At 41.5% G+C, this 16,496-nt stretch overlaps 1 protein-coding gene across 1 annotated transcript in view; it reads left to right on the forward strand.

Moving 5' to 3' along the window:
• The window catches only part of LOC109903012 (transforming growth factor beta receptor type 3), a 148,020-nt gene that overhangs the window by 25,995 nt on the left and 105,529 nt on the right, over positions 1-16,496 (forward strand). Inside the window, exon 3 of the mRNA XM_031785775.1 lies at positions 16,280-16,467. Coding sequence (XP_031641635.1) covers positions 16,280-16,467 — 188 coding nt within the window. The remainder of the gene's footprint in view (positions 1-16,279; positions 16,468-16,496) is intronic.

Here is a 16,496-nt window from a genome sequence, read left to right on the forward strand (position 1 = left end):
CCTTTAATAGGGTTAAAGGCAGAGAATCCCAGTGGAAAGAGGGGAACCGGCCAGGCAGAGATAGCAAGGGCAGTTCGTTGCTCCAGAGCCTTTCCGTTCACCTTCACACTCCTGGGCCAGACTACACTCAATCATATGACCCACTGAAGAGATGAGTCTTCAGTAAAGACTTAAAGGTTGAGACCGAGTTTGCGTCTCTCACATGGGTAGGCAGACCATTCCATAAACATTGAGCTCTGTAGGAGAAAGCCCTGCCTCCAGCTGTTTGCTTAGAAATTCTAGGGACAATTAGGAGGCCTGCGTCTTTTGACCGTAGCGCACGTGTAGGTATGTACGGCAGGACCAAATCAGAGAGATAGGTAGGAGCAAGCCCATGTAATGCTTTGTAGGTTAGCATTAAAACCTTGAAATCAGCCCTTGCCTTGACAGGAAGACAGTGTAGGGAGGCTAGCACTGGAGTAATATGATGCATTTTTTTGGTTCTAGTCACGATTCTAGCAGCCGTATTTAGCACTAACTGAAGTTTATTTACTGCTTTATCTGGGTAGCCGGAAAGTAGAGCATTGCAGTAGTCTAACCTAGAAGTAACAAAAGCATGGATTCATTTTTCTGCATAATTTCTGGACAGAAAGTTTCTGATTTATGCATGTTACATAGATGGAAAAAAGCTGTCACATTTGCCCTGTAAACTTGTAAGGAGGGCTCTTAGTTATGTAATGTTTAAATTGGTCAGTGATAAATCTTCTCTCATTGCAATGCAATCCAGGATACAAGCTATAATTCTCTCTGAAGTTTTACCCAAAGTACCTTGATGGCTCTCTTCCCATCTGTCTGTCTGCTCCGTCCTTCTTCGCTGCCTTTCTCTTTCTGCTTCTCTCTCTGTCTGCTGCCCCTCTCTCTGTTTCTATCTCTCTCTCATTCTCTCTCCCTTTTCCCTGGGACTGTTTATACTTTTTGTGCATTTACCATGCTACCTTCTGTTTTCGCGTGTGCCTCTCCTCACCTTGACAAAACTCTTTATTCTCTGAAGGATATATTATGAACTGGTTGTGACAACCTCAGGTTTCACTGTGAAATAAATGTGAAGCCGGATATTAATTTGATGCACTTGCCAAAAACAGCTCAGGCAGGATGCTTGTTATATTGCAGGCACAATGCACGGCTCGTGGTGTCTCTCAGAAACACACGCTCATGTGTTGAGTGCCGAGGCACTTTTTCTCCTCGAGCCGTTCACATGTTATTATCTCATAGGCGGCTCTTTCTGATGAGTGACACATAGCCGAGAGAAGGGGTAGTCTCTGAGTTTCAATTGGAAGGCATGGGGATACTGTATGTATATGTAGGGACTTTAAATTATGACAGCCACATAGATGGGCCTGAGAATTCACTCATATCAAGTTTTAACAGCTATAAAAGACAACGGTAACGTGACAAACTAAGTCAGTCACCCTGGCCTGAGTCATCATTTACTGAATTCCGTGACTCTAAAGCCTGGTTCACACTGCAGGCCTTAATGCTCAAACCAGTTTTTTTTCCCAAATCCGTTTTGGATACTGACTGTCCAAAGAGAAAGTTACAAATGACCAAATGGCTACTCTAGTTGTCATAGTATCAACGGGTGTGTGCTCAGTGGTGTAGGCTGATTGGTGGTGGTGCTCGTGCTTCCTATCACTCAGAAGTTATGTAGCAAGCTAAGGTGGCAACAATGCCTGCCATGGATGTTTCCCAGTTGCTTTGCATCTTCAAAATCATAGTGTAAGAACACTTTTAAAGCCTCAAAGAATAAGATGATCCATCTTTCAAAACAAGTCCATTTTGGCTAGCCACAGCATCCAACTAACTAGCTAGGCAGCTGTTTAGCTTTCTAGCACATTCACTAATTTCTTTATAAGCAATTAACAAGATAGTTAGCTACCACACGTTCTTGTCAAACTGTACAGATAGTAGCTAGCAAGCAACACGCCAAATAACAGTCTAAAAACCACTTGAGGGCAAATAAATCCGATTTTACTGTCGCATGGCCAGGAATCAGATTTGTATCTGATCTCAAGCAACTAACGAAGGTGGTTTGAGATGTGGCTTGAAATATCCGATTCCATGTGCTTTTTGACTGTTCAGACTGCATAAAAAAGATCAGATTTAAATCAGACATGCAAAAGAATAGGATTTGAGTCACTTCAAACTGCCAATGTAAACAAGGCTTGAGTGCAATAAATATGGTATTCATCTTCTTACTTCTATAACCTTCACTTTGATACCAATCTACCGCTTTCATTTTAATGTGCTCACAGTGTACCACATTTAATATGTAACTGTCTTAGCTCTTTTATTTTATTTCCAGCTCCATGCTTGGCTATCAGATACACACCTCAGGGAAGCAGTTTTAGCCCTTTTCCCCATAGTTGAACAAAGGATGGCCTGTAAATCACCATCTACTGTATATCCACAATGCTGCTGTTAAGGCCTTTAGCATGACGAGGGGACTGCCAAAATGGATTGTGCAACCCGCTGTAAACTGAGGGGAGAGTGGGGGAGGAGGGGGAATAGGAGTCCAGTCCAAATCGACACACTGCGCACACACACACACACACACACACACACACACACACACACACACACACACACACACACATATGCACACACACACACACTTCACACACTCACTGAGCCAAACCGAAGAGAGAGAGGTCCCTCCCAACATGTTAAACCAGATGTTGGAGTGTGATTCATGCTAACAGTCAGAGCAGCCAGTCAGAGCAGTACAGAGACTATGACTATATAGTGCACTGCTTTTGACCATGGGGTTAAAAGTAATGCACTATGTCAGGAATAGCATGCCATTTGGGATGCACATATGACTGTGTGTGTTGCTGTAGGCTAGAGAGTGGTAGGGATGTTTACATAGCAATGGGAGCCCTGCTTGCCTTGAGCATCTCTACTTACAGACCTGGGCCCTTCTCCGCGGTTAAGCCTTTATCTCAACAACACTACCGATAAGGGAGGGAGGAGGGAAAGGCACAGGCTTTCTCTCCACTTGAGAAAATTATTTTGTCATTAAGTATAGATTTATTATTGAAATTAGTGATGAACAGCAGTGGATGTACACTGAGTCTACAAAACATTAAGAACACCTGCTCTTTAAATGACAGACTGACCAGGTGAAAGCAATCATCCTTTATTGATTACTTACAAGCCCTTAACCAACAATGCAGTTTTAAGAAAAATAAGTGTTAAGTAAAAAATAAAAAGAACAAATAATTAAAGAGCAGCAGTAAAATAACAATAGTGTTGCTATATACAGGGCGTATACTTTTGTATATATAGTGTTTGTTTTGGAGATAATCCCTCAAAACTGTCCTGCTATCGCCATGGCATCCAGAGAACATACATAGTAATCCTATATATTTTAAGTCTTTACTCCTCTTTGCTCCCGTAGAACATAAATCCACCTTTTCATGTTGTAATGACCCCAAATATTATTCTGTTGAGTTTACTTGTTCATTTTTCAGGCTATATCTCCATTGGAAGATCACAGTTGGTTTCATTATTTTCTGTAGAACCATGACCTAGATATTTATGTGCTGTGGCTGGATCAATAGTGGTATATGAGTCAGTTTATTTAAGCCGTAAAGCTGTATAGGGGCTGCCCTCTGTTTATCCTGATACTCAATCCCTTCCTGCTGTTCATGGTAAAGAACAAACAAGCAGGGGTATGTTTATTCAGTAGATATCACACACCACATGTATTTATTGTGTGTACATGTTTGTCAGGGTTTCCTTTTGACTGGCAGCATTTCTAATTTCCCGGACATTTGAGCACAGTGATGTACAGTACGTTATGTAGGCATTTTCTTCTGATGCACTAATAAACAGCTAGCTTCAGTCGTTACATCATTAAAAGTGTATTCCTGTCCCCAGCGTCTACAACCTCTAGCTGCTGATGTAACCTCCACAGGATCTGTATAGGACCTAGAGTCTCAAGAAGTGTTCTTTAATACTTCAAGTGAGGTGGGAGGAAACTTCACATTGATGGTTTAACTAGACTGCCTTTTCAGCCTTTCTATTGTTGTAAAGTCATTATTAATATGAACAATACGAAGGGCCAAGATGAAAAATGGGTCATTCAGAAAATAAATGGTGTCAGGAACGAGCAGGACAAGTGGCACTCAAGACCTTCACTGGGCCTGAGACCCTGGCTGCGAGGCCTGTGTGTGTGTGTCTGAGTCTGACTCACACTGGGACTGAGATCCTGAAAAGAGGCCTGAGACGGGTGGGAGGCTAAGAGGACAGGGGTAGGTGGTTGATCCTGAGAACGCTGACAAGACTGGATGAAAGGGCCTGTGAGTGATGGGTGAAAGATCATTGACGTGGCCGGGCATTTATTCATTTACAATTCCTGTCTCCTGTTGCAAAAGGCCAAGGGATGAAAAGGCTCAAATATGTTAGATGTATGTTTATGTCACCATCATTCTTGAATTTCCAGTTATATAAAGGTGCCAACGGAAACATTTTTCTTTCTAAAACAATTCATCATAGTAATTTTTGTTAGCACATACTTAACCCTTAACCCCCACTAAAGAATAGCATGACTTGGGAGAACTCTTTCTAGTCTCTACACCCACGAGTCCATACAATGCCATGCAAAAGTTTTCCCACCCATTGGATTTCATCACATTTTATTGTGGGATTAAAATGGATTTAATTGTCATTTGTTGTCAACAATACCCATAAAATACTGTGTAATGTCAAAGTGGAAGAAACATTAAAACAGTTGTATTAATAAAAACAAATATAACTAAAATATAGTCGTTGCATAAGTATTCATCCCATTTGTTTAGGCAAGGCTAAATTAGTTCAGGAATACAACTTGGCTTAACAAATCACATAAATTATGTTCACTTACTGAAATAATAGTGGTTGACATGATTTTAAATGACTAACTCTTCCTCTGTCCCCCATAAATGCAACATCTGTAAGGTTCCTCAGTGAAGTGTTGAATTTCGAGCACATATTCAACTACAAAAACCAGGGAGTTTTTCGATGGGTAACAATAACAAACCAGACATTGAATATCTCTTTAAGCATGGTCCAGTTCATAATTATGCTATGAATGATGTATTAAACCACCGAGACACCTCAAATATACAGTTACCATAAGGCCATTGGTGATTTTAAAACAGTTACAGAGTTGAATGGCTGTGATGGGAGAAAACTGAGAATGGATCAACAACATTGTAGTGACTCCACAACAATGACCTAAAGGACAGTGTAAAAAGAACACAAATATACAAAGTAAAAAATATTCCAAAACTTGTATGCAACAAGTCACTAAAGTAATACTGCAAAAAAGCATAGCAAAGGAATACACAAAACCTGCTTTACACCAGACACTGGGAGAGGAATTCACTTTTCTGCAAGACAATAACCTACAACACAAGGCCAAATCTTCAGTGGAGTTGCTTACCAAGAAGACCGTGAATGTTCCTAAGTGGCCAAGTTACAGTTTTGACTTAAATCTGCTTGAAATACTATGGCAAGACTATGGCAACACTTGAACATTGATGTCTGCCATGATCCTCAACATTTTAACAGAGATTGGAGAAGTTTTAAAAGAATAATATTATATAATCCAGGTGTGCAGAGCTCTTAGAGACTTACCCAGAAAGACTCACAGCTGTAATTGCTGCCAAATGTGTTTCTGACAGGTATTGACTCAGGGAGCTGAATACTTACGTAAAAACTATATTTTAATATTTTATTTTAGATGAAATCTTCTTTAAAAAAGTGTATTTCTTCCACTTTGACCCTACAGAGTATTTTGTGTAGATTGTTGACCAAAAACTACAGTTAAAACCATTTTAATCCCACTTTGTAAAAAAAACTATGTGAAGAAATACAAGGGGTGTGAATAATTTTGAATTAATCTATCTCAGGACCGTTTCTGCAACTGCTATGCCTGTGTATAAAATCAAAACAGGAAGCCATTCCTAGACTGGGCCTGTCTGTTTATTATCACTTGATAGAAAGATGGGTCCCGATTTGGAGTGACGGTTTCAATCCTAGGTCAATAGCTCAATTGTCACTGTACTTTTTATGGACACAAATGTAGGATTTATGACTAGTATCCACACCTGGTAACACACTTGGAGATGGAACAAATATTAATTTAAATATTTTTCTCCCCATTACTGTTTTTTTCCCCTTATGTAAATGTTATTCAGTCATGCGATCAAGTTATTCAGTCATGCAATCAAGTTTGGCAGTAGCGAATACAATTTTGATTCATCAAATAAGGGATTGTTTGTGTGATGCTGGACCGTGGACAGGTTTGTGGGACTTTTGATCTCAGATTTCACACTTTGATGGAAAAGTTTAATAACTTTCCTGACTGACTGCAGTGCAGCCCCCATCTCCCACCTCATCCCACCTCCTCCCCTGTCAACCACTCTTCTCCCCCACCTCTTCTCCCCGTCCTCCCCCATGTCTCCCCTTTCCTACCAAACATCCTGCCTCCCATGCTTCCACATTTTACAGGCTAATATTGGTTCATGATGAATCCATATTTCATAGCTAGCAGACAGAATGAATAAAGCTAGTACTATCCTTATGAAAGGCTTTATTCGCTTCCTGTATTTGTGCCCTCTGGCTAACTCAGCGCTGAGTGAGTTACTGTTAGTGTCAGCGCTGCGGGCCTAGTGATTGTGTAGTTCCAAACTAAAGCCCAAACTAAAACATGACAGGGCAGAATATTCCTCTCCCTAAACTGGTTTGCGTGTTCTGCGGACCCTGAGAATCTCTGCTAGGAGACAAGGACCAATGATTGGAGGATTGAGATAATACCTTGGTCCATATGGGAACTGAGATACCACAGGTTTAATGGATAGAACTACACATATTGACATAGTGGCCCCACCAATCCCCTGTCTATTACATGTATTTTCCTGTAATCAATCCTGCCTTATAATGTCTTTGTGTAATTGAACAAACATGTTTTAAAACCCGTTTGTCTTTATTTGGGAATGTGTACAGGATACAGCATGTATTCTGATATAGGCAGTGCACAGCCAGAGTCATCTACTTTGTGAAACATACTGTGTAAGAATTAAAACTGTGTAAAAGTATCTCCCTCTGAAAAAATATACAATAGTCTACAGCTGAGGGATGCTGGAAATAAGTGCACTTTTGTCTGTCTCTGAGTGTGTGAGTGTGTTTATGCGTGCACATGTTGTGTGTGTGTGTGTGTGTGTAGTGCGTTGGGGAAGGGTCTTTTTGTTTCTTATCGGAATTGGCTTTGTGGGAAAACCAGATATGTTCCTGACAGGCACATGGTATGACATCACATCCTGTACCCAAGTCTTGGAATGTCACCAGCAGCATGTTGTAGCAACAGAGTGCATTTCTTGGAATCTAATCAGTGGCTGCATCCTTAAATTGCATCATATTCCCTATATAGTACACTATTTTTGACCTGGGCATATAGGACTAGGGAATAGGGTGTTATTTGGAACACTTCCAGGGTGTTTAAATACGTTTTAAGTCGGTTGGCTTGGAGAGTATTTCTACACTCTCTGAGATTTAACTATCGTTTTGAGTTTCTATACGCTTCCTGACTCTACTAAACCCTTTTAAGAGCGATCCCGATACGGTATATCCATGTTCCTCGTTCCCTAGCTTTCAACATCATTGTAATAATCAAAGCACTCAATGAGCCTTTACAACAGAATCTATTTCTATTTAAGTTCACATATACAGCTTTTGAGTAGAGACTGCTAATACTTTGACCACCTGATTTAAAAACTCAACTGTAATTCACAAAAGAGGCATAACCAGAACTGCAGATTTCAGTAGGTATTGTAAGGGGCAGAATAGAGACTGGTGGAGAAAGTACATCAGTTCTGTTACTGGCTGTCCGTGCTTCTCAACTCCCACATCGTCAGATAGGTTAAGTGGAGTAATAAGGAGTTATACTCATCTGAGTACATTTTTATCTTTCAGTGTCAGTGCCTCCTCCATTCCTGATCTCTCTCTCTCTCTCTCTCTCTCTCTCTCTCTCTCTCTCTCTCTCTCTCTCTCTCTCTCTCTCTCTCTCTCTCTCTCTCTCTCTCTCTCTCTCTCTCTCTCTCTCTCTCTCTCTCTCTCTCTCTCTCTCTCTCTCTCTCTCTCTCTCTCTCTCTCTCTCTCTCTCTCTCACTCTCTCTCTCTGTTTCTCCCCTCGTTCTTGTTCTGTCCCTCTCTCTCTCTCTAAGCTCCTAGTTTGATGTGTAAAAATGTGAATGCCTGTGGTTTCTACCCTGTGTAAATTCAGTAACCTAAACCGTCATCATCTGCTCTTGAGGACTTTCCCAGTATTACTATAAGAACCCAGTAAATTCAGCAACCTAAACTTAATCTACTCTCTCGGAGGCCTTTCGCAGTAGTACCACTATATAACCCAGTCAGCGTATTCATTCAGCCTGCTTCCAAATGGCACCCTATCCCCTTTATAGTGCACTGCTTTTGACCAGGGCCCACAGAGCCCCTTGACTCACTCTGACAGCCCTCCCCTGGTATCTACATGATATACTGTAGGAGAGAGAGAAAGGGCAGTGTGTGTGTCAAAGGCACAGCGGGCTATCAGCTCTTTTTCATTTTCTCTGGCATCTAATTTGGAGCATGTGTGTGTGCGGCTTATTCGTCTTCCTCCACTCAAAGGACTTAATTGAAACTATGGCTCATGCTGAAACTTATTACAGAGGCCTTTTCAAGACTGACTGACTGCCCCATGACGCCAAGTGGCTTTTAGCAAATGGTTTCAGGAATGGTTTATTACAGTTACCCATCATACATAGTTGAACTTTCCACAAGATAAGATGACTATACCATATCGTCACTGTCTGATGAAAACCTCTTATCTCCAAAACAGACTTTTCTGAAAAATTACCATATGTCCCCATTAACGAACACAGTTATAAAACTTCAGAAGTTATTTTGAATACATTTTCTTGGTCCTAGAGGGTAGTTACTGCTTTCAATAAATAAATACAAATTGACATTTGTAAAAATTGTCAGCAAAAATATATATATATCCAAATTTGATAGGAAAGATAGAATACCATTATGAATACAGGTTAACAGGATATATATATTTTAACAAGTAGGTTAATAGCTCATAGCTGTAAAAGTTGTGGCCTGGTGTGTCTGTGCTCTCTTCAAACAGGTGCATGTGGGAGTGAAAGACAAAGGCCTAGCATTTCCAGTCAGAAAGTTGAGGTAGTAGCAGAAACCGGTGGCAAAGACACCTTGTACAGTATGTTGACCATCATTGGCAATACATCCTTTCTAGAACTGAGATGTTATCCGTCTGTTACTTTGATTACACGTTTATCAGATCATTATTTCCTAGCATGCTAGCCTGGGGAAACATTCTAGATTAGTCAGTTTTATAGAATCCTATCTGATGTCAAACTGGTGAGGTACACAGAAACTGTCCTCTGTGGTTTTTGACTATTTATTTATATGATAGTTTTGTGTTTTTGTTGTCGTTTATTATGATTTTTACTTGGTTCTCCTGGCTGTAACTAGGTCTGGGTGGTGAGGATAGTAGGATATTGATGTTGAGTCTGTGGGTCCAGAACATGCAGGACCAGACCAGGCTGTCTGTACTCACACAGGTGTGCTCTATCCCATGCGCTGCACTCTTTCAGGGTTCTGTCTGTTTCATCTTTGTCAGGATCCAGACTGAAACAGGAAGAGACACTCCTGTGGGAACCAGTCTCACCTGATGTGGAGGTTTGCCTGACGAGAGCAGTTTGTCCCCCAGGCCCCAGAATAAAGGGTGCTTGGACATTGATGGATATAATCATACCCTAGACATGAAATAAAATCAGAATTTTCTTCAATTGCTGTTATTGTTCTCATTTTTAAACATAATCTGATCAACTAACATTGGCTTCACGCTGAGATTCATTGGTCCTTGACCTTATTTTCCACCAGAAGACGATTAACCATGACCTTATTCTCCCAACCAAAATCCAAGATAAATATTTTTCTGTTAAGGTAGACATCACAGATGGAATATCACTTGTTACTATCAGATATGACTGAATCTGCTGGGCTTAGGTCTTGGAGGTGTCTGCTCTGCAGTGTGTATAGTCTGTCTAGTAAAGTGTCTGGTGGGCTCTCTAGGCTGGGTTAATTTTTCATGCAGAGCGAACAACAGCTTCTCTCATTCCTCTCCTGTGGGCGTTAGTCCGGCTTGGCCTGGCCAGAGGGCCTAGCAGCTGCTGGACAGGACCTCTCTGTACTCCCTCTGCTGTGGAGAGAAGAAACACAGAGAGGAGAGAGAGGGGGGGAGAGAGAGGAAGAGAGACAGGGATAGAGGGAGAGAGAGAGAGAGAGAGAGCGGTATGGACAGGGGGAGAGGTGACAGAAGAGACAAAGCTGTTCAAGTCTTTTTCTTCTCCTCTCCCCCCTCTCCATGGAGGCTGCAGACTGTGATGACCATACCAGATGTGCAGGATTAGATTACAGTTGGTTTCAGCTACACAGAAAAATATCAATAATACCAGATATTATGGCTATGATAGAGGATTGTTGTATAAGTACAGTGCCTTCAGAAAGTATTCATACCCCTTGTCTTGACTTGTGTTACAGCCTGAATTCAAAATGTGTTATATATATATTTTCTCACCCATCTACACACAATACCCCATAATGGCAAAGTGAAAACATGTTTTTAGAAATTATAGCAAATGTATTGAAAATGAAATACAGAAATATGTAATTTACATATGTATTCACACCTCTGAGTCATTTCATGTTAGAATCACCTTTGGCAGTGATTACAGCTGTAAGTCTTTCTGGGTAAGTCTAAGAGCTTTGCATAAATGGATTGTACAATAATTGGACAATATTCTTTAAAAACGTCTTCAAGCTCTGTCAAGCTGGTTGTTGATCATTGCTAGACAGCCATTTTCAAGGTCTTGCCGATTCAAGACGATTTAAGTAAAAACTGTAAATAGGCCACTTAGGAACTTTCAATGTCGTCTTGGTAAGCAACTCCAGTGTATATTTGGTCTTGTGTTTTTAGGTTATTGTCCTGCTGAAAGGGGAATTTGTCTCTGAACAAGGTTTTCCTCTAGGATTGTGCTAAGCTCTTAAATGAATAAAGTTAATTTCTTTGCCACATCTTTTGCACTTTTACTTTTAGTGCCTTATTGCAAACAAGATGCATGTTTTGGAATATCTTTTATTTTGTACAGACTTCATTCTTTTCACTGTGTCTTTTAGGCTAGGTTTGTGGAGTAACTACAATGTTGTTGATCCATCCTCAGTTTTCTCCTATCACAGCCATTAAACTCTGTTGCTGTTTAATCTCTGAGCGATTTCCTTCCTCTCTGGCAACAGAGTTAGGAAGGATGCCTGTATCCTTGTAGTGACTCGTTGCATTGTAAACGTCTATGAAGTTCCTTTGTGTAAATGTATAAACTAAGTTCCTTATTGTAAATGTCCAATAGACATCGTTGTTGTAATAATGTTGTAAATATGGCAGGCCCATAAATTAATATATAATACACAAATGATCAGAGTTGTTGTCTGAGTTTAGTTTGGGGGAAAGTATGTCCCTATTGTTGCTCAATCCCATCTCGGTCAAAACCATTTTGTCCTGATATGATTTTGAACTAGATACCGACGATTCCATTATTCTTTGGGATGGAAACACTGTCTTTGTTTATTACCCACAGCTCCATTTGTGTTTCAGGGTTATAAAACAAATGTTTGATTTCCTTCCATTATTGTCAAAATCTTCTGTATTATTTTTTTTCCCAGGAAGTTAAAGAAAGAAAGAACATCACTGCCTGACAAGTGCCATCATTTCTGAGCTGTCTTCCTAAAAGGACTAATTATTTGTCTGTCTGGCCGGTGCGGTGGTTGTTATTTAACAATGTGTGGTGTGGGGGGGAAAGTGAGTTTGAGTGCTCTGAGATTAGGACTGAAGGGTGAGGCGTGATGACTGGAGAGAGAGGGACCGTCGTGTACTCCTTGGGGAGGAGAGGGGGGTTGGAACTCCGAAGCACCACAATAAGGTTTTGCCATTAAGGTTTTGCAGTTTCTTTTTCCTTGACTCCAGCCATCCGTCACTGTGTTTTTGAATATATGTTCCCATCAATCACATCAAAGAAGATCTCCTATGAGTTGTATGGGGAATGGATTCACTAGCACCAGGAGACAGCAGCTGTAGGAATAGAGAATAGGTTAAAGACATCTGTCAGAGGCTCTCAGGGTCTCTCTCAGGAGAGACAAGAGAGACAATAGTAAAGCATTTCTGTCCTCGCAACACACAGATAGGAAGGTATGTCTCAGGCTTTTTGCGGATCACAATACAGTGTGTGTGTGTACAGTACTGCAAAACAATAACAGTCTGTTCTCAGAGAGAAACCTTCCTCTAGCAAATCAAATCAAATGTATTTATTTATATAGCCCTTCGTACATCAGCTGATATCTAAAAGTGCTATACAGAAACCCAGCCTATTTTTATTTTTTATTTATTTTACCTTTATTTAACCAGGTAGGCAAGTTGAGAACAAGTTCTCATTTACAATTGCGACCTGGCCAAGATAAAGCAAAGCAGTTCGACAGATAAAACGACACAGAGTTACACATGGAGTAAAAACAAACATACAGTCAATAATGCAGTATAAACAAGTCTATATACAATGTGAGCAAATGAGGTGAGAAGGGAGGTAAAGGCAAAAAAGGCCATGATGGCAAAGTAAATACAATATAGCAAGTAAAATACTGGAATGGTAGTTTTGCAATGGAAGAATGTGCAAAGTAGAAATAAAAAATAATGGGGTGCAAAGGAGCAAAATAAATAAATAAATTAAAATTAAATACAGTTGGGAAAGAGGTAGTTGTTTGGGCTAAATTATAGGTGGGCTATGTACAGGTGCAGTAATCTGTGAGCTGCTCTGACAGTTGGTGCTTAAAGCTAGTGAGGGAGATAAGTGTTTCCAGTTTCAGAGATTTTTGTAGTTCGTTCCAGTCATTGGCAGCAGAGAACTGGAAGGAGAGGCGGCCAAAGAAAGAATTGGTTTTGGGGGTGACTAGAGAGATATACCTGCTGGAGCGTGTGCTACAGGTGGGAGATGCTATGGTGACCAGCGAGCTGAGATAAGGGGGGACTTTACCTAGCAGGGTCTTGTAGATGACATGGAGCCAGTGGGTTTGGCGACGAGCCTAAAACCCCAAACAGCAAGCAATGCAAGTGTTGAAGCACATTGGCTAGGAAAAACTCCCTAGAAAGGCCAAAACCTAGGAAGAAACCTAGAGAGGAACCAGGCTATGAGGGGTGGCCAGTCCTTTTCTGGCTGTGCCGGGTGGAGATTATAACAGAACATGGCCAAGATGTTCAAATGTTCATAAATGACCAGCATGGTCAAATAATAGGTCTGGGACAGGTAGCACGTTCGGTGAACAGGTCAGGATTACATAGCCGCAGGCAGAAGAGTTGAAACTGCAGCAGCAGCACAGCCAGGTGGACTGGGGACAGCAAGGAGTCATCATGCCAGGTAGTCCCGAGGCATGGTCCTAGGGCTCAGGTCCTCCTCGAGAGAGAAAGAAAGAGAGAATTAGAGAGAGCATACTTAAATTCACACAGGACACCGGATAAGACAGGAGAAGTACTCCAGATATAACAAACTGACCCTAGCTCCCCGACACATAAACTACTGTAGCATAAATACTGGAGGCTGAGACAGGAGGGGTCAGGAGTCACTGTGGCCCCATCCGATGATACCCACTGTTGAGGTACAGTATTACAGTGTTGAGGTACAGTATTTTTGTCAGAGATGGGGGAGTTTTAAAGTTGTTATCTCCTGTCTTTCATTTTCTCTTTGAATTATTTCCAAATGTTTCCCCCTGATCGCTATCGGCAACTATAGCGTGTTTATCATGCAGTGTTTGAAACGTGAGCGGGGCCTGCGCTGGCTGGTTGGCCCAAGAAATGTCTGTGAGGCTGTTGGGCAGAGTAGAGAGTAGGGGCTGACCTGCACGAGGAAAGTCTGGCCACACAGCTTGTCCACTGAGACACAGTTTCTCTAATGGAAAAGGCCTGTTCAATGCCTTTCACAAAACATCAGGGCTGGGTGTGTGTGTGTCAGTTTAACAGTGTGTGTGTGTGTGTTTAACTGTGTAAAATTACTAATGTTAAAGTAAAATCATGTTTACGCTGTAGATACATGTCAGATAGTGGCATTTTAAGCTTGTAGCCCATCTGAAAGCTTGTGGCAAGTGGCATGTGTTGCTTGTGCACATGGATAAGCCTATGTCCTGATGTAATAGCGGTCCACAGAGCAATGTGATTAGCTGGGTGATGTGCTGATGAGTTTACCATTGTGACCATGATGATGTGCTGATGAGTTTACCATTGTGACCATGATGATGTGCTGATGAGTTTACCATTGTGACCATGATGATGTGCTGATGAGTTTACCATTGTGACCATGATGATGTGCTGATGAGTTTACCATTGTGACCATGATGATGTGCTGATGAGTTTACCATTGTGACCATGATGATGTGCTGATGAGTTTACCATTGTGACCATGATGATGTGCTGATCAAATCAAATCAAATTTATTTATATAGCCCTTCGTACATCAGCTGATATCTCAAAGTGACCATGTGACCATGATGTGCTGATGAGTTTACAAGCATGGTATGATCTGAGTTTAAATCCAAGCTCTCCAGACGCTCACTGCAGCCTGCTCTGTAAGTGAGGGACAAATGTGCTTTTCCAGGCCAGCAGACCAAACCAAGAAACCCAGCCGGCCCCCCAGCCCCCTACCAGGCCTCCCAGACAGACTGGGTCTTCGTGTCCTCTCCTGGGTTGCGTGCCAAATAGCACTCTATTTCCTATATATTGCATTGCTTTCATACTACTTTTATACTGCACTATATAGGGAATATGATGCCATTCGGGACGTAACCCTGGTCTGACCACGCTGGGGCTTGGCTCTGCATGACTGACAGGTCTCACTGGTCCTACTGTTCCTCTCCATGACAGCCATGGATGGATGGATGGATGGACAGCAGTGGGAGGAAAGGGGCAGACGGCCCTATTTTTGGACCACTGCCCTCAGACTAACTATAATGTATGGCAGTCTTGAGATTTAGTTGTTGCCTATTTATTATAATTTATTATGATTGACTTTAGCTACCTAACGCATTATCTACAGTTTTTAGTAATATACAGGACCTCACAATGTTACCTGCACCACTATTAGGCTGATCAGTGTAGAGTAAAATGAAAGATAGAAAAAGTGGATTCTGAACCAGAGAGAGAGAAAAGGGAATCCCACAACCTCCAACATAATATGGCCTTGTTAGAATAGCCCTTCAAGGAAGTTTTGTTAACAAGTGTGTGCTCGTTATGTTCAACTGCTTGATCCCTGTTATAGTCCATCCGTTCTTGTTGTACTCCAAGTCCAAGTTCACCAGTCTCTCTGTGCTGCAGGGCACCAGTGGGAGTGAAACACACGCACGCACGCACACACACCTCCAGCGACACATCTCCACAGCAACTTCTATAACTGACCACAGTCATAACGGCTAATTATGGGTTGGGAATTAAGGGAATTAAGGGAAGGTCAGATCTGAACATTTACGGGAAAAGAGAAAGAGGTAAAAGTGACATAAAGGGGATTATAATGGAGGTCACTTTGGGTCATCTTGATTATACGTCTGGCATCATAACATCCTGTACAGGGTCAGCTAGACACTGCTTTGTTCAGAGGCAAGGGCAGTCTTGTGTTAGTGGCCTGTTGAGGGTCAGAAAGCGTGGTGCTAGTGTGCTAGTGTGTTAGTAGGCTGTAGACTGAAGAGAATGGCCTACTTTGAGAAGTAGTGAGTTTTGTGCCCAGACAATGTTTTATTTTGCTATGCACAATTTAAATAATGATTATGTCACTAATTATAGTTGCATTCTGTACCCTTTATTTGCCCTCATCATTCATAACTTGTTCATCAGAGAATTGCTGATTCATACTTATCTATACTTATCTCTTAGCTATCTATTTATGGACAGTCTATAAATGATTTACATAAACTTATAACTTACTAATCAACTTATCATATAAAGTGTTCTCCAGTTATTTGGACTGAAGCTGCAGTGTGGAACACTTCTTACCTCTGTGCTGTTGACTTTTTAAATGAAGATTCTCTAGCTTCACACTTGGGATCTTGGATTCTCGAAAAAACATTTCATGGATTCCACTCATCTCATTCTTCTCCCCGCCAGGTCCGTTGTCTCGTAGCCTGTGTGAGCTGCTGCCAATAGGTGTTGGCCACCCGGTGCAGGCTCTGCTGAAGAGCTTCACGGCCCTGTCAGGCTGTGCCTCCCGTGGAACCACGGGTCTACCACAGGAGGTTCACATCATCAACCTGAGGGGCAGCAGCCCTGAGGGGTCAAACGGCCCACATCCAGAGGTCAGTCACCTGTATATATTATAACCACC

The sequence above is a fragment of the Oncorhynchus kisutch genome, linkage group LG13, assembly GCF_002021735.2.
Source record: "Oncorhynchus kisutch isolate 150728-3 linkage group LG13, Okis_V2, whole genome shotgun sequence".
Lineage (NCBI taxonomy): Eukaryota > Metazoa > Chordata > Actinopteri > Salmoniformes > Salmonidae > Oncorhynchus > Oncorhynchus kisutch.